Here is a 22,732-nt window from a genome sequence, read left to right as displayed (position 1 = left end):
AAATTATTGATCATGGTTAAGGAGGTTTGATTTATTAATTATTTTAAGCCTAAAAGTTGGAAAAGAAATACATAAGAAAAAATGAAAGTAAATAAAGAATTGATATTGGTATGCCACGTGGTACAGAATTTGAGACAGGAACAAATATTTGCCGGCCAACTTCCAATAAATTGTTTTATTTTCCATTTTTAGAATCAATATCGGCTGTTGGAATATGGGAACTCAAATTGTTTTTATTTTTTTTTGTAATCACGATAAATAATAATTTCATTTTTTTTTTCTTTTGAAATTTGTGAAATACACACTTGGATACCGCGATTTGACAGCCGATGATTCATGTGTGACTCAAAGTAAAACAAGGCATGTATTTAAACAGGGTTTGATGAGGGAATAAAATGTGACTCGATTTAATGCTTATATATACTTTTTTTCTTACTTTATTTACTGAAACGCTTGCCTTTTAACAATATCTTCTCATATATCATGTGTTTCATTTGGCATCTTTTTCGAATATTAGTCATAAAAGATCTCTTTCAATTTAATAACATTCATTTACACGCTTATAAATCTTATTAAATTATATATTTTCTTTATTTTATTGTTTTGATGTTGTTTAAACAAGTCGCTTTCATTACCATTTTTGAATGACAAAATTGTGTTTTATGTATATATAAACAAAAAAAAAATAAAAAAATAAAAAACAAACAGCAAAAACAATGTGGGGAGAAGCTAGAGACGCTATTGAAGAACAAAGTGTCAAGTGGAAGGGAAAGCGAAAAATCGTGAAGTTTATTTAGTCAACTATATGAGAGCGTATTCGGTTGCATGTTTTTTAAAATAAGGATCTAAATTTGGTAAAAGAATCCGTTTATTCAAATCTACATTAATGCTATCATGATGTGTTTCTATCAAAGACACACATTCAGATGGCGTGTTTCGGGTCAGACAAATATTGTTCAAATTAGTAAACAATTTCTTGTATCGACTCTATTTTTCCGGATTCTCGTGCATGTAGCCAGATCACTATCCTTGGGAGTATCACCTCAACTACAGCCTCTTTCCCAGCTTTACTACCCTAATACCCGTTTAAACAGTCTCTTTTAATTAGTGTCCAAACTTAACATGTTTGCCAAAAATCTCATCTTCAATAATCTCTGTTTACTTACCTGTTCTTATTTAAGAACTTATACCAACATAAAACCCTAACTACACTAACATATTCCACGAGCACAACCATTACACACCTCATCTAAATAAACAACACTTATGGAAGAAACTAGAGAGCAACTCAATTTATATTCATAATGTTACAGACGATAACACGATTAATAAAATTGGTTCTCTGTTCGCCTATCAACGATGCACCTTTCTCCTCCTCCTTGGACCCTATACAAAATGACACAAACTCGATTTGTGTACCCAAAACCCGAGAGAAAAAAAGAAAACACACGACATTAAAAAAAACAAAAAAAAAGACTGTAGCAAACTTCCTAAATCCATCCGTCTTCATTGATGGGCTTCTTCACATCACACTTCCAAATCGCTTTCAACCATTGAATTCAAACGTCCATTTCTGTCGTCATCATTCTCAAATGTCTCATTTTGTTCGACATCCTCACCATTTTCAATCTCCAACGGACCGGTTCTAGTCAACTCCTGAGCCCTCTCGGCCTGTTCTTCCCAATTGGTCCGAGCCAGCGCCATGAGCATCGCCATTGCACATGAGGCCTGCGCCGCCAGCAGCCCAATCCACAGTCCTTTGAAGTCCCACCCGCCGTAGAAGCTCAACCATATCGCAATCGGCATTCCCACCATGTAAAAACACACCAAATTTATATTCGCTCCCAATGTTGGCCTCGCTGTCCCTCTCAAAACCCCGCAGGTTGTCGTCTGTGGGCAGTTCCCCAGCTCGCAAAGTCCGATGATTGGGAGGACTAGCGATGTCAATTCTATGATTTCTGTGTCATTCGTGAACATTGTGGCCCACAGTTTTCGAACTTTGAAAGCGAATACCAATGCTGAAAGGCCAAAGAAGAAGCTGAAACAGAGCCCAACAATGGCGGCTAATTTGGCTCTGTTTGGTTGGTTTGCTCCCAATTCGTTTCCAACTCTTGTTGAAACTCCAACGCTTAGTGACGATGGGAAAATGTAGATTAAAGCTGTGGTTTGAATCAAAATCCCCATGGAAGCCACTGTTGATTGAGGATTCATCATGAACCCACTTAGCATAATCATGATTTCGTACCACCACCATTCCAAACAAACCGAAATACAGCTTGGAATTGCTAACCTAAGAAGCGACTTCCACTCCTTCAAACACTCCGACGAGAATCCCGGCCAGGAATTCTTGTACACGCCGAAGACGAGGATGAAAATAATCACCGATCCGACGAGGTTGAAGTTCGTCCACACAGCTCCCAAAGCGACGCCGTGAATTCCCAAATCGAGAACAGAGACGAGAAGGTAATTAATTGGAACGTGAAAAAGAACTGACAATGCAACGCAGTAAGTGAGAGGGAGGTTAATTGATTGACAACGAAGGTAAATTCGTAAAGGGTGAAGAAAAGACAGAGCAATTAAATCAGGGATAGAACAGAGGATGAAGGAATGAGCTTCATTGGCAATATCATCCTCTTGTCCACAAAAGATCAGAATTTTCTTCATATTGAGCCACAAAAACGAAATGGGTATTGAAGAAAGGAGAAGAAGAATGACTGTTCTTTGAAGGGCAAGGCCCAAAAGTTTGAATCTTTTAGCCCCAAAAGCTTGGCCGCAGATGGGCTCCATGCCAGAAGCCAATCCAGACAGAACAGAGTAGCCAGTGATATTAGCAAACCCAATTGCCAGCGAACCGCCGGCCAAGGACAAATCACCCAACTGGCCGAGGAACAACGTNAGCAAACCCAATTGCCAGCGAACCGCCGGCCAAGGACAAATCGCCCAACTGGCCGAGGAACAACATGGAAATCATGGAACGAGAGTACATAAAAAATCCGACAAAAATCATCGGAAGAGCGACGTGGGCTATAGATTTGCACTCCGAGAGAACAAGACAGAGAAATGGATATTTGTCTGCTACTGTCGTTGAAATGGTTGGGTTTTCGGAGATCAGAGGAGCTGTAAGTGAATGATTAGTTGTCGGACTATTTGGTTGGTCGGAAAGTAGAGGAACAGAAGAAGCAGACATTGTCGGAAGCAAGTTTTTTGAAGGGGGATTATGAAATTGGACACCCAGAAAGAAACAGAGAGGGATTTCTAAGAAAGACCAAATCTGAAATGGGTGACTGTGAAGAAGTTATTAGGGTCATGATTTTACTTTCTCATTGTCTTTTAATTTATATATTATGATATCTTCATATGAAATTACCTTAATAGAATTAACGGGACGTCACGCCTTCTTCGTATCGAAAATATCATATCAAGTCTTCCTCTAACTCGCTACTTGAATTTGAGTGAAATGAGAAACATGAATAGTCTATTAGAGATCATTAAAATATAAATTGAATCAAATAATTATAGAAATGAAAATAGTGCGTTAAAAGATTCAAACTTTAGAAACAGAATTAATGTGTTATAGATATGATTGAATTTCCAAAAAAAACAACACCAAATCCAAGAATAAAATTGAATTTTCGAGGGTGTATGAAATTCTAACAAAAACAACCACTATATTTTATAATGATTTTCTTTGTCTTAGAATTTTTAACCAGATATGATATTGTCCACTTTGAACATAAGCTCTCACGATTTTGCGCTTATTATATAAAACAAAACCCAATTTAAAAGGTTAAAAAAACAACCATTAAAAAAAAAAAATCATGTAAATTGAAAGAAATTATTAATCTGAACAGAGCTAAGAAGAGGAAACAAACCCTAAACCCTATTTCAAAAACAAAACCCTAATCCAAAATCTAACCTATCCCCTAAACCTATTGAACTAAAAAAATAAACATGAATCAAAAAAGCAATAGAAACAAACGAATTTCAAACCAAACCCACTTTAAAAAATTCTAATCCGAAGAGGCATGTGGGGTTTCAGTTGCCTGAGTTTGAGTTTGATCTTGGCTCACATATTTTCCCCAATACGGATGTTTCTGCCAAACAAGAGTCATCTCTTCAATAGGCACACCCTTTGTCTCCGGCAGATACTTATATATGAATATGCTCATCACCACCACGAAGAAAGCAAAAAATATGAACATCCCAAATTTCATGTGGCACAGCATAGCCGTGAACACTTGAGCAACCACAAAAGTGAAGATCATATTCACCGAAACGTTCACACTTTGAAGGGCCGATCGAACCTCTAGAGAAAATATTTCACTTGGAACCAACCATCCCAAAGGCCCCCATGACCAAGCAAACCCTGCAGTGTATATGCATATGAACAACACCACTGCCCCGGCATACTCCTTCGACAATTCCCCGGCGACCCCGTCGATGCCGAACTTGTAAGCGATCATAGCCGTAACCACAACTTGAGATATGAACATTTGAGTACCACCTTCAAGGAAAAGAACCCTTCTCCCAAATTTATCAACAAGAAAAATGGAGACAACGGTGGAGAGGCAATTGACTGTTCCAGTAATCATGGCGGAGATTAAAGAGGCAGAGTTTCCAAATCCAAGTGTTTTAAACAAAACAGGAGCATAGAAAGTGATGACATTGATTCCAGTCAATTGCTGAAAAAATGGGATGGCTATTGCCATTGCAAGCTGTGGCCTATATTTTCTTTTGAACAATGCACTCCATTGGTTCTTCACTTGCTTTGATGCGTCCCTAGCTGCCACCAAATCGGCTAGCTCGGCGTCTACGTCGTCGACTCCTCGAACTTTCTTGAGAAGCTCCTTGGCCTCGTCGTGGCGGTCACGCTCGATTAGAGAGCTCGGGGTGTCGGTGAGGGTCATGGAGCCGAAAATTATGATCATGGCTGGGACCATGGCTCCTCCAAGGCTGAGCCTCCAACCCCAACCTCCGGGGATCAACGAGAAGGCGTAGTTGAGAACGTTGGCTATTAGAATGCCAATTGTGATCATGAGTTGAAAGAGATTGTTGAGAGATCCTCTGTATTTATAAGGCGCCATTTCGGATAGATAAATTGGCACCGACTGCAAAACAAAATAAGAATATTGTTAGGAATCACGATCATCCAGTTCGAATATAATTTGATTTTTGCGAGCAAAAGGGTTATATTAGAAACCTGATTAGCGCAACCAATGCCGAAACCGAGAAGTAAGCGGCCGGCGATGAGCATGGAAACGGTTTGAGCAAAGCCGTTGAGAAGAGCACCGGCGAGAAACAGAATGCCGCCCATGAGCATCGTAATTCGACGGCCACACTTTCGACTGACGGTGGCGGCCACCAGGGAGGAGACGAGAGCCGCCAGATAAAGGGAGGAGGTAAAAAGAGTCAAAATTTGACTGTCAAATTTACAGTATTGATTATTGGATGGATCTGTGGATGTTTCTTTTTCGTATACGGCTGGGAAAAACTTGGATAAGAATGAATCCATGGAGGTCACTCCACCTGAACAAAACCAAGACAAACACCCATTATTATGATTATTATTGTATTATAATTATTAATTAAAAGAAAGAAAAAAAAAATGGAATTATTAAATTACCTGAGATACCCAAATCATATCCAAAAATTAACCCGCCAGAGGCTGCAATGAAGCAGGTATAAAACACTTTCCAGGTAAATTTTCCTGGATAATTTTTTCCTGTCTCTGAAACCACCGTAATTCCACCCGCCATTCTCCAAAGAAAAAAAAATTGTGGGAGGAAGGGATAATGTTATTGGGTAAAGATAAAGTTACTGGGCAGTCTTTATTTATACTAAAAATTATGATAGGTAGTTAGATTTTGAATTTCAAATAACAGTTATATTTGATTGGGTCATATTAAAATTTATAGTCGGTTCTGTTAGATTTTATTTTATTTTTATTTTAAATAACAATTTTTTTTTTTTAATTTATTTATATTTTAAATATTTTATTACGATTTATAATTATCTTTTAAAAATTTATTTAATTATTCATTTGTTATACTTAAAAATATTCTTTTAATCACGAAAGAAATTGATTATAAATTTAAATTTATAGTTAAGATTGATATATTTATTCAATAACGAATCGATTTCATATAGTTAGACTAGTTCCGATTCAATTTAATGTAAAGTTGAATCCAAAATTAATATTCAATAAATAAAAATTCTTTTATTTAAAAATTAATATTTAGTAAATAGTTACCTTCTATCTTAAATATTTTTGTTAAATACAAATTTATAATGGTAGAAGTTGGAAAAAAAATCGAAAAAATAAGAGAATACTCAAAATTATTTAGAGTTCATAATGTATTTTTAAATTACTAAAACAATATTCATACACACTAATTATTAAATTAAAAATAGAAAGTAATGAGGAGAAGTTGGTACAAACTTTAATTTTTTTTTTTTAATATGAAAATGGTAAAATAAATAAATAAGTAGATATTGAGTGATTTATTTTATATGAGAACGTGTGTTTAATTTAAATTTTAATTTCAATGAATGAGTAGGTACAAATTTAAAGTTAAAAAAATTATTCAATACTTTTAAAATTAAACAATAAAATAAATATTTAATTAAAAAAAAATTATTATAATATTGTGGCTAAAAATCAGCCACGTGAATTCAATTCTAATTTTATTCATTCTCTACCTCATGCTTAATAAAAAAAAAAAATATATATATATATATATATAAAGGTGAAGTCAATGAATTTGTTTGATATTTATAAGCACTAAATATGAATAGAACAAATCCAAACCAAATTGACTGTCTTTTTTTAAACACCAAAATTGTAATGATGAAGAAGACAAATTGTGTTCGAATTTCAATTCCTAAATATTAAAACAAATTCATTAATTTTTTTTTTTTTTGTTTATCATGTAATTCTGTCATGGCTTCTTTGACTTCCTCTTCTGCGTCATCTTCATCGACCAAGAAGCATCCTTTGTACAGAGGAATTCGGTGCAGGGGTGGAAAATGGGTGTCGGAGATCCGGGAGCCACGTAAGACGACACGCATATGGCTCGGTACATTTCCGACACCCGAGATGGCTGCCACAGCTTACGACGTTGCCGCTCTCGCTCTCCGAGGTGATCAAGCCATCCTTAACTTCCCCTCCTCTGTTGCCTCCTATCCTGTTCCTGTCTCCACCTCCCCGCTTGACATACGCAATGCTGCCGCCGCCGCCGCCGCCAATGCGTTGAACAAAGTTGAGACTTGCCGCACTAACATTGAAGATAGTGGTAATACGGCGTCGTTCGTGGATGAGGAGGAGATTTTTGGGATGCCAAGTTTGCTGGCCGACATGGCGGAGGGGATGATGGTGTCGCCGCCAAGAATGAACTCTCCGCCGCTGTCTGATGACAACTCCGATGGAGCGGAATGTTTATGGAACTATTTTTTATGATATAATTAATGTATGTTAAAAAATAAAATGGATTCATTTTTTAAAAAAATTGTTTTTTTTTTTTTTACTAGAAAAAGTGGTTTTGGTTTAGTGGATTAATTTTTTATTTATTTATAAACCCAAGTGTGAATTAATTAATGATTTTAATTTCTCCAATTTCAGTAAACATTCACATACTCCACTACTTGCCTATGGTTTGGTGGGAATGAGATCGCATTAAATATATGAAAATTTAATTTATTTTTAGTGACCAATAATTTATACCATAATATAAAGGGACCCCTTAACTAAATTAACTATAAAATATCTCCCAATAATAAATGGATGAAATAATATTAAAAACCCTTTTGTCAAACTTTTTGCGTGGAGAAAAAATAAGATATATATATTTTTGCCGACCTCAAATCTCAACTTTTTACGACAGTGGCCGCACTCGACAAAAGCCTGTCGGAAATATCTATTCTTAATAATAATAATAAGAGTTGGAACTAAATTGACATTAAAGTAGAAAAAGTAATACTAAATGAATAGCTTGTACTTAAAAGAATATTAGCGGAATTCAATTTTAATTTGAATGATGAGTTTGAATTATTTTAATAATATTAACATATATTAATAAGTTAAAGGCATGTTTAAGATGGTCAATTCAAAATTTTCCACCCAACGCATGTCATTAAAAAATCTCGATTTGAATCCTTATCTCATATATGCTTTCTCGTCTTCTAAAATCATAATTATGAGAATGATTGTATTAATTAGTTTTCCCAGGTGAATAAATAGTTTTTTTTTTCCTTCTACGACACACATTTGACTAATATTTTAAAAAGTGAACGTCTTCATCCTACTTATAGCCTAGAGTTATCAACTTGAGCATTTGTACAAGTGTTTAAGCCTCCTCGAGAGCCGTGGGGAAGTAAGCTACAAGTATATTTCGGCCTAATGTAAAGTTTAAAGAGAGTCGGTTTAAATTACGTGAATAAACCCTATACGCACCCTATACAAAATGAAAAGTAATTTAGTTGGGTTGTCTAAACTAATTTGGATTAAACCTAAACATATGGTAACAGACCCATGTCTAGGATTTGGATCATAATTCAAAATATATATTCGGTACTTGATGATCCTTATAATTTATTGAGATATGGTCAAACTACCTACTTCTAGCTTCCAAGAGTGATATTACTCTACAATCTAACACATGTTCTTTCTAACATGTTTTGTTCTCACCCAATTTAATACAAAGGCTATTATTAATTATCACGACGGTTATTATTAAAAATAATAATAATAATAATAATAATAATAATTGGGTGGCCATTTTTGAAACGACCAGTTAAATCCCATCTCTTGGGTGGACCTAGGCTTGACCGGGTAACCCGACGGCCCAAACAAGTCAAGAAGGCTCGTGTAGAAGCCCAAGTTAACTGTTGTTCAAATTTTAGCCCACGTTTTTCCCGTGACTCCGTGGGCTAACCGTAAGANAATTGGGTGGCCATTTTTGAAACGACCAGTTAAATCCCATCTCTTGGGTGGACCTAGGCTTGACCGGGTAACCCGACGGCCCAAACAAGTCAAGAAGGCTCGTGTAGAAGCCCAAGTTAACTGTTGTTCAAATTTTAGCCCACGTTTTTCCCGTGACTCCGTGGGCTAACCGTAAGACAGCTGTCAAAGGCCTGAGTGTGAACGCCCACTAACCACCCACCCCTTAATTTGATTTTTTTTACTTAAATAATGGGTTAGCATATTTAATATATTTAACATGAGTTTCAATCAATTTTTAAACTACAATCAGAATGGATTTATCTTTTTTTTTTTTTAATCCCATACCTCCGACATACTTTCTAACCATTTTTTTTTTCTTTCTAAATTTCCTCTATATTTTTTTAGTTCAATATAAATAATGTATATAAACAATAGCGTAAATGTCAATATGAAGTTCAATCCTTCTATATTAAATAGATGTACTAAAATAGAGTTTTTCTTTATTAAGAATTTAATTTTAAATTAAGTTCCAACAATTGATGGTAGATTTTGTTAGATGATGGAAGTCCCACATCGACTAATTTAGGGAATGATCATGGGTTTATAAGTGAGGAATACTAACTCCNGAGATTTTATTATTATTATTATTATTATTATTATTTAAATATAAAATCAGGTTATTGCTATAGTTAATACAAGGCCAAACGTTTTTTTTTTTTTTAATAAATTAATGAAACGTGTAGAAACTAAACCACGATNTTATTATTATTATTATTTAAATAATAAAATCAGGTTATTGCTATAGTTAATACAAGGCCAAACGTTTCTTCTTCTTTTTTAATAAATTAATGAAACGTGTAGAAACTAAACCACGATTATATTTAATAAGTTATGAAAACAAATATTTTTACCGAAAAATAATCAAATTTGATAACTTCATACGTCGTCAAACTGAGACAAGACATTAAAACTGTGGTGTCAAGTCTCACGTGCGGATTTGAAACCCACGCAGAATCCATGCGTTGCTCACACGCACTAAGCTTAGTCTCTAACTAAACTGCCACGTCACCACAAAAATGTTAATAAATTAAATAAAGTAACCGGACAAAGGGTTAAACTCAATTTTATTGGATGTATTAAGTTTTTAAAATATCCAATTTGGTTTTAATTATTATTAGGCGATTTGTTTTGTCGCGTTTTTGCGTGTGGATTTGGGTGCTTTGTACCACGTGTTGGAATCCCCTGCAGCCGAAGCTATTTAAGCATCTCACTGCCATTGTTTTCAGTCTTGAAATCAAAACTCCTCCAATTTCTCTGAATTCAATTCAATTTCTATTCCATGGATTTCTTCACCCAATTTTCTGATCCAATTCCTTATTATGGTAATTATAATTGCAAGTCGGAATCTTCGTCCACTCTGTCGGACGCCGGAACGCCGCCCCACGTGGTCGCTAACTCCGACGAGGAAGTGATACTGGCGTCGAACCGGCCAAAGCGGCGGGCTGGTCGGCGGGTTTTTAAGGAGACGAGGCATCCAGTGTACAGAGGAGTGCGGCGAAGGAATAAAGGCAAATGGGTGTGTGAGCTAAGGGAGCCGAATAAAAAGACGAGGATTTGGCTCGGGACTTACCCAACTGCTGAGATGGCGGCACGTGCACACGACGTTGCGGCACTCGCGTTGAGAGGAAAATCGGCTTGTCTCAATTTTGCTGACTCAGCTTGGCGGTTTCCGATTCCATCGAGTAATGATCCGTCGGTGATCAGAGAAGCGGCGGCGAAGGCGGCGAAAGAATGTGAGTATGAAGAGTGCAATGTGAGTCGGGAAGAGGACGACGTGATTTTGAGTCAGCCAAAGGCGGAGCCTGATCAACGGGATGACGTCGACGATGAGGCTTTGTCGAATATGCCCATGTTGCTTGCCAGCATGGCGGAAGGACCTCTGCTTTCTCCTCCTCGTTTTTGCGTACGCGATGACGTGGGGTGGGACAACGTGGATACAAATGATGATGTGTCATTGTGGAGCTTTTAGAAGTAGATAGAGTGAGAATCCCCCAACCAACCAGGAAACTGAATGTACAGACTTTTATTCGAGGAAGTCAAGGTTACATATAAAGTAATGTGCAATTGGTTATATAATAAATACCAAAAGTTTTATATTTACTCAATTTTCTCCGCACCCAACTAAAATAAATTTATATAAACCAACTATAACTACGTTCGAATAAAAGTAATCTTAAAAATAAAATTTTTTAAAATTTTTATTATTATTTTAAAGGTTAAAACAGCAAAAAAAAAAAAAAAAAAAAAAAAAAAAAAANAACGCTTTTTGATTTACCATGGACCCCACGTTTGACTGTTTTCAAACTAATGCTGAAAAACATTTCTTACTTACATAGGAAGAAAATTAATATATTTTTTCTGATATTTTATTATAAACGTGGGAAACCAAAATTTGGAAAATACCAATAAAAAGAAAGTCATTATAGGTTGATTGCATTTAATTTGCTTAATATTAAAATAAAATTGGAAAAAAAAAAAAAAAAANTCCCACGAGAAACATTATTTTCAACGAAAGGTCAAAAGCTTATCCATTAAGAAAAGAAACTGAAAGGAATTAAAAAATAAAATAAAAAAGAAGCCGGTTAGACGGCGTATCCATTCCGTGTAGAAGGCGTGGTGAGAGACAGAGGATTAGACGGTTTTGGGGTCGTGGCCCGAAGAATTGAAAAGAATGGCCAAGGGTGAGGCGGTCATTTGTGAAAAATGTGGATACAAAAGATTCCAATACTTTGGACTCCCAAGTCCCAGTTGAATTGACTGCGTAAAAGTGCTTGTTAAACTCATTAAAAATGTTTCTCATGGGATGTTTTTGTCTCCATTATATATATATTGACAAGTTCTTACCATCAACACACTATTTGTTTAATGGTTTGACATGGCCTAAAACAGGTGAGCTGACTGGTACCCTACCCATGGTTGAAATCTTGTCTATCCAAAACATTAGTTACCCTCTCTTCTAACCATGCTGATTTACAATGAATCACGTCTTTAATTTAGCATATTACTCAATTGTCAACTAACTTATATTTTAGACAGGTTTAGAAATAATTTGGAACAATACAAATTACTTCTTTTTGAATTATTATCAGTCACTTGCTTGGAAAATGATTCACATTCTTGGAAAATGATTCACATTCCTACGAAACAAGATTAACAATTTGTCTTTATCATTCANTGTTTAATGGTTTGACATGGCCTAAAACAGGTGAGCTGACTGGTACCCTACCCATGGTTGAAATCTTGTCTATCCAAAACATTAGTTACCCTCTCTTCTAACCATGCTGATTTACAATGAATCACGTCTTTAATTTAGCATATTACTCAATTGTCAACTAACTTATATTTTAGACAGGTTTAGAAATAATTTGGAACAATACAAATTACTTCTTTTTGAATTATTATCAGTCACTTGCTTGGAAAATGATTCACATTCTTGGAAAATGATTCACATTCCTACGAAACAAGATTAACAATTTGTCTTTATCATTCAAATTATGCATAAGGCGGCAAAATAGACTAAACATGAAACTATACGTCGTGGAATTAATATTTGGGGTTGGTTGGGCCTATTTAGGCTAAATTGACACACAAGTAACTTCATATTTATGTGACTGGTCCAATCAATTCCAATCCATTCCAATCCCTCAAATAATTTAAAGATTAGTGTCAAAGGATTGGGCGGTGTTCCTACCATTCAATAATTGAATGTTTATATAAATATTGGATGGCTCTCTCTCTTCTTTGTTATATTCCCATCAAAACTGAAGGCCACAACATGCAGGAATTGGGCCTATTCCATCCAGTTAGTCTTTTTCAAAGCGTCTCATTTTTATAATATGGTATATAATTGATTTATGACGCTGTATTTTCTTTATTTTATAATTGAAATTAAAACAGTAATAATAAAAAGAAGAAAGCAACAAAAGGCAGAAAAGAGTAAAAAAAAATAGTAATAATAATCATTAAGTGCTGCGTGCACACGTGGCAGAGCGTGTGAGGAGTGCATAATTATATATTTGTTTATTTTAAAAAAAAAAAAAATTAATGGAAGTTTTGGTTGTTTGTTTTGTATATACCAATCCACCATTGTGCTTTTAATGCTCCAGTACTGCATGTCTCTCTGATTTCTGCTCCTCTGTTCTCTCTCTCTCTCTCTCTCTCTGTTCTCTCTCTCTCTCTCTCTCTGTTTCAAAATCATTTCGCAACTTGAATTCCTCTGTTCCATTTGATTTTGAAATGGCGTCGTTGGTGGATTCTTCTAGTTGGAGCCTCGTCGCCGCGAAACCTACGTCTTTCAAGCTCAAGGATTTTCTTCTTCAAGACGATTTCAGCTCTTGCTCCTCTAATGGCTTCCGATCGTTTCCACGAAGCCAATGCTGCACCACAACCGTCCGATTTCTCCTCAACAACGATTTCAAACGGACAGATTCTTCCGTAACGAAATCATTACCTCCTCCAACTGCCTCCACCAGAATCGCTCTCCCCGCGGTCTCCACTTTGCAAAAGGCGTCCAACGCTGTTGTCAGAGCATTTAAGCAGTTTCCGTTGCGCAGGAGTATTTCGCGGAAACTGATTCTCATATCCTTTTGGAAGAAATCGAATGTCGTTGATTCCAACGCCAAACGCTGGAAATCGTTTCGGGAATTTCTCGATGAGAAAGAACCGCCGTCGTCGTCGTCTGACCACGATCACGCCGATTCCGCCGATTCCTCGGTCATTGCTGTCGCTGCAAGAAACTCGATCTGTAGCTGTAGTAATAGCATCAGTTGGACGGAGAGCGAATTTACATCGGAGATGATTCCGTCGTCTTCGAGCGGTAATTTCGACAGTTGCAGCGAAATCGACGCCGCCAAGGACGAGAAGGATTCGCCTGGTAATCTCATAGCCAAAACAGATGACATAGCGTTGGGAAAAGATTGCATTGAAGAAACAACCGCCGCCGCCGCCACCACCGCCGCCTACCCGGAGAAAGCTATTAAGGTCAGGATTTCGTTTTCTAATCCCATGCTTCGCGTTCCTTTGATAACCGTCTCTGATAGATTTGCCCAATCCATATCTGCCGTTTATTTTTTTAAAACTCCCTAACTGCTCAGTAAAAAATAAAATAAAATAAAATGAAAATGTTAATTTCGTGTTGTTTAAATAAATGTCTAAATTCTAATACTCAATATTAAATTTCATGAGTAAACTATAATAAGATGGAACTCATATATTATGATGTTGTGTTAGAATAGGAGAAAATCGTGTACATCATAGAATTGTATTGGATTTGTTGGCAAAATGAAATTCTACAAGATATATGCCCGTACATATCTTTAGATTATGATGTCATCAACATCCGCTAGTAATTTTGCTGAACTCCCAACCATGCTTAATCTCTGGGTTCTAATAAGTCACTACACATATTAATCCTAAGATAATAACATCTTATAACATATATATTTTTTGCTAGATGATAATAGGTTGTGCATCCATACTTGTGAATGAAGAGTTCGTTACAGAGTAATAGTTATTATGGATTAATTGGTCTCGGATCAAATACAGGAATTCTTGACCTAACTCAAGAACATGATATACATGTCACACATGGAGCTCGTGTATCAACTAGTTTTGTTGCACCTAATTGGAAGTTTGTGTAACTCAATGATATAGTTTTGTTGTTAGATGTTGTGGCACTTCAAGTAAATCACCTTGTTCATTGAGTCACTAGTAGACGTGGAACACACACGGAGCAAATTAAAGAAAAAGTTGTGGTCCATGTACTCAATTTAGGGTAACCTCATTTTGTCAATACTTTGGTATGTACCCAGATTTATTTATAGTCATTTATTTAAACTACCTCATTGAGAAAATTAATATGTTTTAAAAAATGGGAACCTATGATTTGAAATATTGGTAGAATTAAATTATAGAGTTTGCGTAGATAAATAATAGGTAAGGGAAAATACAGCTGGATTTTTGGGAGGCTATTAATTTCAAGTGTGGGGTATATCTTAGGAAATGTTAGAATACGACTCAGAGGGCACATGATCGAGGCCTACGATCTCGCCATGTGTCACAGATCACCGAGATCTGCGGCTTTGAAGCTTACAAAAACCTTTTGATTTCATGGTCCACGCATACTAGATTGCGCCCTCTTCTATCTCTTTTCAATTATTTTTAGTTATTTAGTTTTTGGTCTGTCATCTGCTGGCTTTGTATGTGTCGGTAACAAAATCATAGGGATTTTATTTTTTTGGTTAATGTTTTGATTAAATTATATTAAATTAAAATTACATATTTTATTGTTTATAGGGAGTATTTATTTATATGAATTTTTAGAAAGTAAATTATATAATAGTAATTAAGAGGGTGTGTGTGTGTATNCAGCAATTGGGAAATGAAGAAGAAAAGGAGCAGTCGAGTCCAGTTTCAGTCCTGGATTTTGGTTTGAAGCGATTGGAGAAGGGAGCGGAATTGGAACCTGTAGAGTTGAAGAAACGATTCGCTGATTTGGGTTTAATAATATCCACAAAAGAAGGGCAGAGGGAACAGAAGGCATTGGAGCTTGTAAGGCTCGTGAAATCAACGACCAAATCGCAGTGCTTCGCATTTAAAACAGAGAATCTGGTGCTGGATTTGATCCATGAAAAGCTGGAAGAAGAAGATGAATCAAGTGGAAGAGGGTGTGGTTTTGAAGAAGAAAAGGTTGTGAAATTAATACAAGGTTGGGTGGATGGAGAGGGCGGAGAAATGAGGGTGATGGGATGGGAGTTGGCGGAAGGACGGAGTTTGTACATTAAGGATATGGAGAAGGCGGGAAAGTGGAGGAGTTTGGGCGGAGAAAAGGAAGAATTGGCGGCGGAGGTTGAAACTGAGGTTTGGATCTGTTTGCTTGATGAGCTATTACTTGGCCTGTCGTAGCTTCTTATTATTATTATTACTACGAAAAAAAAAATGTAAATAATTAGCAGCAATTAATGTACTTGCATACTTAAAAAAGAAAAGAAAAGAAAAAAAAGATGTAAAATTTTAGGTTGAGCTATATGTTGGAGTAGCGGTCCTAATATATACGGTATGGATAATTCATACTCATACCTGGGGAGACTGCTTCTAAATGTTTTACTCATAGTTTTGTAAGATGCGATCGATAAACAAATAAAAAAGATCTTGTTTAACTAGTAGGATGCTTCTCTTCTTCCAATTCTTTCAAACAATGTTATTGCTTTTATTATTATTATCATCTCCACAAATTTAGAACCGTATTTCGGAACTCTCATTTCTACGAGGTCCAGCGGTTTAGGTCTTCAACCATTCAGTTGTTTTACTCATATTTACTAATTTTCGTTGGATACATCAATTAGCGTTTGTAGTCCAACGGTTAGGATAATTGCCTTCCAAGCAATAGACCCGGGTTCGACTCCCGGCAAACGCAGTTAAGTCAGGTATTTTTTTATTTTATTTATTTATTATTATTTTTTTTTTTTTAGCGAGATTCTTGTGTTTAGGAACAAAAGCCAACTTTCCTAGATTATTTTTATGAAACGCGTACTCAGTCCATGACACTTGAAGTGAAGAAGAAGAAGAAGTTGAAGTTGAGGGAGTTGTCAAAAAAAGGCGAACCCAATGCAAAAACTCGACTACTTCCAAATATAACAACCATCAGAGTCCCAATAGCATCACATTCAAAATTATGAAACATGATATGCTGCCCACACTCTATATAACAACTAACTTTCACTCCTTACACTCAAACATTCACAGATCTCAGCATCACCCGCTGCTTTCCACGTTTCTTTCTATCATTCATGCTTTCCTAAACAATTTTAACAAACAAGTGATAGCGTAAGGGATGGGGTGGTCGGTATATGTGTGCACGATGCCCATCGTATAACTGATTCGGTCACAATGAGATTAAGCTGATCCAGTTCGCCAAGTCCAATTGTATGATTCCTTTTGCTTGGAATATTGGTCCCTCTCGATCCACCCGGTCCTCCCTTTCGAGTTTCTTTCCACTCCATTTCTCCAAACTTGTGCTTGCCTGGGTTTGTTGGTTCCAGTAGAACACAGAGCTTTCTCTTTATTGGTTCTGCATTTAAGATCATATGGTCCATTGTAAAACTAGAAGGATGGGAACATAAGGAATCGTCTGCTATTAATTAAAGTTCAGATCTTTCACAAATATGAACCCCAAGATCCTATAACTATAATCGATCAAATGAAAAGGGTCTGGAACTGAGAAAAACACACCTTCATGAAGCGAATCTGACAGTGACAAATTTGCTTTGAATCTCATAGAACTGTTTCCTTGATCAATCGTTGAACACGGACTGACGAAGGTAAAGCTGGGAAGCTTTGGAATTGGTGATGAAGACTCGGTGGCTGTATCTAATTCAACACAACTGCTGAAAGAAAATCCTCCGGGAACAGAACTCGGCGTGCCACTGTTTTCCAAAAGGAAAGAAGAGAATGATGATTTGCATGTGAATACAGGTGAATGTCCCATTTGGTCCTCACAAATCACAGGATTTCCATCACTGAAGCTAAAATCCTGGTTTCTGACCATGAATGGAGCAGGCAACAAACTTATGCTTGCTTCCACCCGTCTGCTATCTCGGGCGTCTAGCTTTTCCTGCTCTTGAGATGCTTGGACAGCATCTTTCATCCATGAGTGAGCTACAAGAAAAATAAATTATGTTTTCTTTTCAGAGAGAAATAAGGAATACCACACTTTGTTGGCATGTAGTGCACGAACTTATTCCAAAATTAGAAGCCAACACTAAGCCTAGACAATCAATACGAAAGCGCTAACAAACGTAGAATTTTGCATCACAACACACAATAATAAGGTCTGCAATGTTCCCATCCCAAGCCCAGAAAACTGGGCGACATTACGTACAGCTAACCTAATCTATGGCTTTTGGGCAGAGCCCTCAAACATGATGTTTGACAATGGTTCAATAGAAGCTGCCTTGAAGACATCCAAGAAAACAATCAATGGGACCTCTTCTCTAAATTCTTGATTGTTGTTTTATTTGGTTATGTAAAAAGCAATTCAGCCAAAAAGAACAACAGGATTACCTAGAACCTCCTTGGCAGTGAGCCGCTTTGAAGGATCGATGCAAAGCATCCTGGTGATTAAGTCCTTTGCAGATGAAGACACGTGATCCCAAAGATTCGAAGGAAAACGTAAATCTGCAGCTCTAACAGCTTCAAAAATTCTTGATTTTGTCTTGCCCCAAAATGGGGGCATCCCACTGAGAAGAATATAAAGGATAACTCCAGAACTCCACACATCCGCAGCTTGGTTATAGCCTCCGGACAGAACTTCTGGGGCGATGTAAAATGGACTCCCCACAGTACCGTGCAAATATTGACCTGTCGTCGGAGGACAAATGCTCGTAAAACATAATTTTGAAGGATGGTTTTTAAGTAAGTTTATGTTAAACACTAATTGGAGAAGAAATTTTGGAGATAAGATTACCAGGTTTGATATAAGTTGCAAGACCAAAATCTGCCAACTTAATTGGAGATGAGGAGGAGGTTGTGGCTAATAGAATGTTTTCTGGCTTCAGATCTCTATGAACCACACCATTCTCATGGCAATATTTGACCACTTGAATTAGATGCCTGAAAATAACCCGAGCATCCGATTCCAAGAACCTTCCGTGCTTCTCAAGCTGGTGGAAAAGCTCCCCACCAGCACACAACTCCATTAATAAGTGCACACAATCTTCCTCCTCGTAGACTGCCTTTAGATCTACAACATTTGGATGCCCAGACAATCGAGACATTATTTCAATCTCGAGCTTAACACTGCGCACATCATCAACTGTCATCAATTTGTCCTTGGCAATAGACTTGCAAGCTAACATCTCACCAGTCAGCCTATCCGAACACGACCGAATCACACCAAATTGTCCCCAACCCAATCGTTCTCCCAACACATACCGATCTTTCAAATTTGCAACTTGCGTAGTTTCCAAAATCGTTTCACTCAGGCTTGAAACTTTGAAACAGTTGTAGAATTGTATAGACTGCCCAATCTGGTCACTTTCGGTTTCACCGTGGTCCATACTAGGGCCACAAAGTTCTAATGGCAGAACAGCTATAGTACCTCACTACTATATCCTAACTTATCAGATCACCCTTGATGACGTTTCAGAGACGACATTTCTGAAACGTCTGCCCATGAAAATTACAAAACAAACATAGAACAATGCACATTCATAACCTCATCCTCGTCCAACCAGGTTTAGCACAGCCTACCAAGTTAATTCGCCATATGAAATTCAGGTTCATGTATCATTTTTCAGCTATATGACCTAGCAAGTAGAGCGCAACAACAATTTTCCCATAAAGTTCAGAAATCAAAACAAACAATTCAAACACATCCCATCTTCGAAATTCAACTACTAATCACATACCAAAACTCCAGTCCACAAAAACAGTACAAGAATCACAAGAATCACAAGCCACAGAAACGGAAATTGAAACTTGAAAGCTGAAAAAACACCCACAATCACACACACACACTTCAACTACAGATGAAAATCGAAACGGACCCAAATGCAAACAAGGTCAAATTCGGATCGAGGAAATAAACCACATATAAAAACAACACGATCATAACTCCAGTATGAGAAGAACAAGTTCGAACATAAGAAGAGAAAAAGGGAAGAAAAAAAAAAAAAAAACCCCATAAAGAAGAAAGAGAGGGCGTGGGCGTACCGGAAGATTCATCGGAGCTCGATTATTTCACCCCCTTCAATCAAATGACTGTAACGGAACAAGAATCAGAGTTGAGAAACCAAAAACTCAGTGACGAAGAAAGGAAACTGAAGAAACCAAGAGAAGGGGGTCGTCGAAATGCCATCGGGAACAAGTCCAGTCCATTAAACCTGCATCGTTCAAACCCAGTCGTCATTTTCCCACTATTTCAAAAAGGCTCTTCTTCCCTTTACCTCCTTCGTGACCGTCTACCGGCTGGACCCGACTCCATTCCCCCCACTTAAAATTAATCATTTAATTATTAACAATAATCGTAGTTAAGAAAAACATATCCAATCACGCCACAAAAGCTTAACACGTGTCATCTAACCGTTCTTTATCCATATAAATAAGCTTGCTATAATTACGGTTTTGTCCCCCCACATGAACATGTTCTCAAACGATGGCCTACAACTGGAAACAACGTTACTTTATTTATGTATGAACATCATCGCTCCCTTTAAATTCAACCACTTTTTTTTCATATATAAATATATAATTTTCCCCCCATATATTTCTATCTCAATTTTAATTAAGCAAATTAAATATCTTATGACTTTTTTTTTCCTTTTTTGCATTTTCAAATTCTTAATTTCGATTGTGGATAATTTTATTGATAAGATTTCAGTTCATCCATCTCTATTATTATAATTAATTATCTAAATTTCGAGTATTTATCAGTTTTACTATTTATTTAAATATATAGGGTAAAAATAAATATATGTTATTTTAAAAATAAAAATATTGGTATTTTATAGTTTCAGAGTTATGAGATAAAAGAGATATATAGTAGACACGTGTCATGAGCAATCCAGTTGAAAAGGAAATTATGTATGGTTCTGAAATCAATAATAATTATCTTGAAACAGTAAATTTTTGTCGGTACAAAGTTAAACATTGTCTGGTTTTTTTATGGTAAGACTTTAAAAGAGTATACGTTTGGATTATCTTATTTTTTGATATAAAGAGAAAAATGCATATTCTCATGTGATTGAAATTCGATTTTGTTTCCAAATATGTCCAAATTTCCAAAAATATTTTTGAAAAATAAGGAATATAAAGTAGAAAATGAATGGAATTTCTTGACTGCAAATTAAACTACTCACATTTATTTTATTATGGATTATATCAAATATTTCGATATACGCAACGTGACAAAATGAAGAAATATTTTATTACCAGATTGAATTAATATTAAAAATAGTATCGAGTTGATCTACTATAAGAAAAATATTAAATTAATAAGTTGAATTCACACGGAAAATATGAAATAACATCAAAGAAGGTTTTGAGCTTCACTAAGAATTCATGTCGACTAAATACAAATTTATTTGTTTCATGGGTCATGAGTTGACCAAAATCCAATATTATAAGATAATCATTGACTTTATTTTTTCATTAATTTTTTTACCTTTGCGAATGTAAATTTATCAAAGAAAAAATATACATATATTTGGGTTTATAATGAACGTGAGAATCATTGCTTTTTGAACCTTGTAGGAGATTTAGAAGGCCCAATACGTGGTGGCCCAATATACAGGAAACTAAAAGTTGAGTTGGGCCCTTGATATCCCAAATCTTCTAGGGCCCAGAAAGCTGGAGGGTTGAAAAGAAAACGTGTTTGGGCAATCATTTAAATCCCAATATTGGTGGAGCACGTGAGATGGTGTGCAATTATGCATACCTCTCTTTTCACATGCTTTGTTTCTCCTTAAATTATAATGCCACGCTCTACTTCGCCAAACAAATATTCAAACTGGACTTACTCTCATCTTGCTTTTTACTCTATTGGTCTCTTCAACCAAAATCTCACTACTCCCTTCTTTTTAGTTAAAATTCACCGCATTTAATTATCACGCCTCGTGTCTAAAATTTGGATCAGAATTTAGAATTGAGTAGGCACTTGATGACTCCGACATTCCTTTGTATTACCTGCAACATAGTCACGTTACTTACTCCTTGCTTATAACTGTAAAGATTGTCCCCACATACCAATACAACTCTTTTCGTGATGTTTTGTCTCTTACTCACGTGTATTTTAGGAAATTTTCTAAGTACTTAATTATGAAGATTTCATTAATGAGTCATCAAATACGTGCATCTTATTGACTTTCATTTCATTGGTTAGCAACCAAATGATTGATTAACCTAGGTAGGTGAAAGGATTGGGTGGCAGGTGGGAAACTTTGTGATCCACATGTAGGAATTGGCCCGCATTCTTACCATTATTTTTGCCTTTTGCCTTGTGATTTACACCTCCCTCTTCTATTCATATCTTTCTTCTCTATATTCACTCTTTTCAAAGCCAATTTTGTTTTTCCTTTAATTGTGTCATTATCAACAATGTGTATTTATCTGCACAATATTAGAGTGAGAAAAAGGAGAGAATTCATATTTGTTTCAAAATAAATAAATATATATATAAAGAAATAATTAGGGTGAAGATAAAAGAAGAGGAGCAAAAAGTGGATCAGTACATGTTCTTTTATTCTGTTTTTTTCTGCGATTCTTTTATTCTGGTTCTTATGGCTTGTGAGGGTCTTTTGCCCATCTTCTTCCCTTTTTCCTTTTTGACAACAGATTGTGGTTAGTTAGTGCTTTGTTTATCTGTCTTCCAATTTTTAATATTAAATAAATAGAGCTGCTACGCCCCTCCCGCGTGGCATATTGTCCTACGCCGTCTTCGATAAAAACGAATCGTTTCGGTACAGGTGTCTTCCGTGGTCCACCATTCACAGATCTGACTTTGCGGTGGCTTTCCACATGGTCAACTACGATCGGCCACCTGTCTTCCACGTATGATTCTACGAACTCGCATATTTGTCGCCATGTGATTCTCTAGATCCTCTCTCTCTCTCTCTCTCTCTCTCTTCCGCTTTTTAATTTTCTTTTTAGCAAAAAAATAAAAAAATAAAAAAATAAAACTGTTTTTAAAGTATAAGAATTAAAATGATATTGTAATATATACTTTTTTTTTTTTTTAAT

The 22,732-nt window shown here is 36.1% G+C and overlaps 5 protein-coding genes and 1 non-coding gene across 7 annotated transcripts; 4 read left to right on the top strand and 2 right to left on the bottom strand.

The window, feature by feature from the left end:
• Positions 1-1,362: 1,362 nt before the first annotated feature.
• Positions 1,363-5,756, bottom strand: LOC111795754 (sugar transport protein 12-like). Its single transcript, XM_023678319.1, has 4 exons — positions 5,624-5,756; positions 5,201-5,526; positions 4,071-5,108; positions 1,363-1,629 (listed from the first exon to the last, which is right to left on the bottom strand). The coding sequence occupies exons 1-4, from the start codon at positions 5,754-5,756 to the stop codon at positions 1,528-1,530; spliced, it is 1,599 nt and encodes a 532-aa protein (XP_023534087.1). The 3' UTR covers positions 1,363-1,527.
• A 1,184-nt stretch (positions 5,757-6,940) lies between these two features.
• On the top strand, positions 6,941-7,456 carry LOC111794988 (ethylene-responsive transcription factor ERF026-like). Its single transcript, XM_023677207.1, has one exon. It carries the CDS (start codon positions 6,941-6,943, stop codon positions 7,454-7,456), a length of 516 nt encoding a protein of 171 aa, XP_023532975.1.
• Positions 7,457-10,247: 2,791 nt separating this feature from the next.
• On the top strand, positions 10,248-11,098 carry LOC111795832 (dehydration-responsive element-binding protein 1E-like). Its single transcript, XM_023678435.1, has one exon. The coding sequence runs from the start codon at positions 10,278-10,280 to the stop codon at positions 10,965-10,967; it is 690 nt and encodes a 229-aa protein (XP_023534203.1). The 5' UTR covers positions 10,248-10,277; the 3' UTR covers positions 10,968-11,098.
• A 1,985-nt stretch (positions 11,099-13,083) lies between these two features.
• On the top strand, positions 13,084-16,022 carry LOC111794789. Its single transcript, XM_023676927.1, has 2 exons — positions 13,084-13,978; positions 15,368-16,022. Exons 1-2 carry the CDS (start codon positions 13,235-13,237, stop codon positions 15,899-15,901), a joined length of 1,278 nt encoding a protein of 425 aa, XP_023532695.1. The 5' UTR covers positions 13,084-13,234; the 3' UTR covers positions 15,902-16,022.
• Positions 16,023-16,340: 318 nt separating this feature from the next.
• TRNAG-UCC lies at positions 16,341-16,412 on the top strand. The gene has a single exon. It is a non-coding gene; the product is annotated as a tRNA-Gly (tRNA).
• Positions 16,413-16,594: 182 nt separating this feature from the next.
• On the bottom strand, positions 16,595-19,963 carry LOC111795696 (calcium-dependent protein kinase 26-like). Of its 2 annotated transcripts, none has more exons than XM_023678256.1 (5): positions 19,709-19,963; positions 18,462-19,242; positions 18,059-18,355; positions 17,228-17,653; positions 16,595-17,066 (listed from the first exon to the last, which is right to left on the bottom strand). In XM_023678256.1, exons 2-5 carry the CDS (start codon positions 19,051-19,053, stop codon positions 16,804-16,806), a joined length of 1,578 nt encoding a protein of 525 aa, XP_023534024.1. In that variant the 5' UTR covers positions 19,054-19,242; positions 19,709-19,963; the 3' UTR covers positions 16,595-16,803. The 2 variants fall into 2 exon arrangements, with proteins under 2 accessions (XP_023534024.1, XP_023534023.1); XM_023678255.1 differs by having other exon boundaries at positions 18,462-19,302; positions 19,709-19,962.
• Positions 19,964-22,732: the final 2,769 nt, after the last annotated feature.

The sequence above is a fragment of the Cucurbita pepo genome, chromosome LG05 (genome assembly GCF_002806865.2).
Source record: "Cucurbita pepo subsp. pepo cultivar mu-cu-16 chromosome LG05, ASM280686v2, whole genome shotgun sequence".
Lineage (NCBI taxonomy): Eukaryota > Viridiplantae > Streptophyta > Magnoliopsida > Cucurbitales > Cucurbitaceae > Cucurbita > Cucurbita pepo.
The sequence above is the reverse complement of the archived record's forward strand: the minus strand, read 5'-3'. Positions and strand labels throughout refer to the sequence as shown.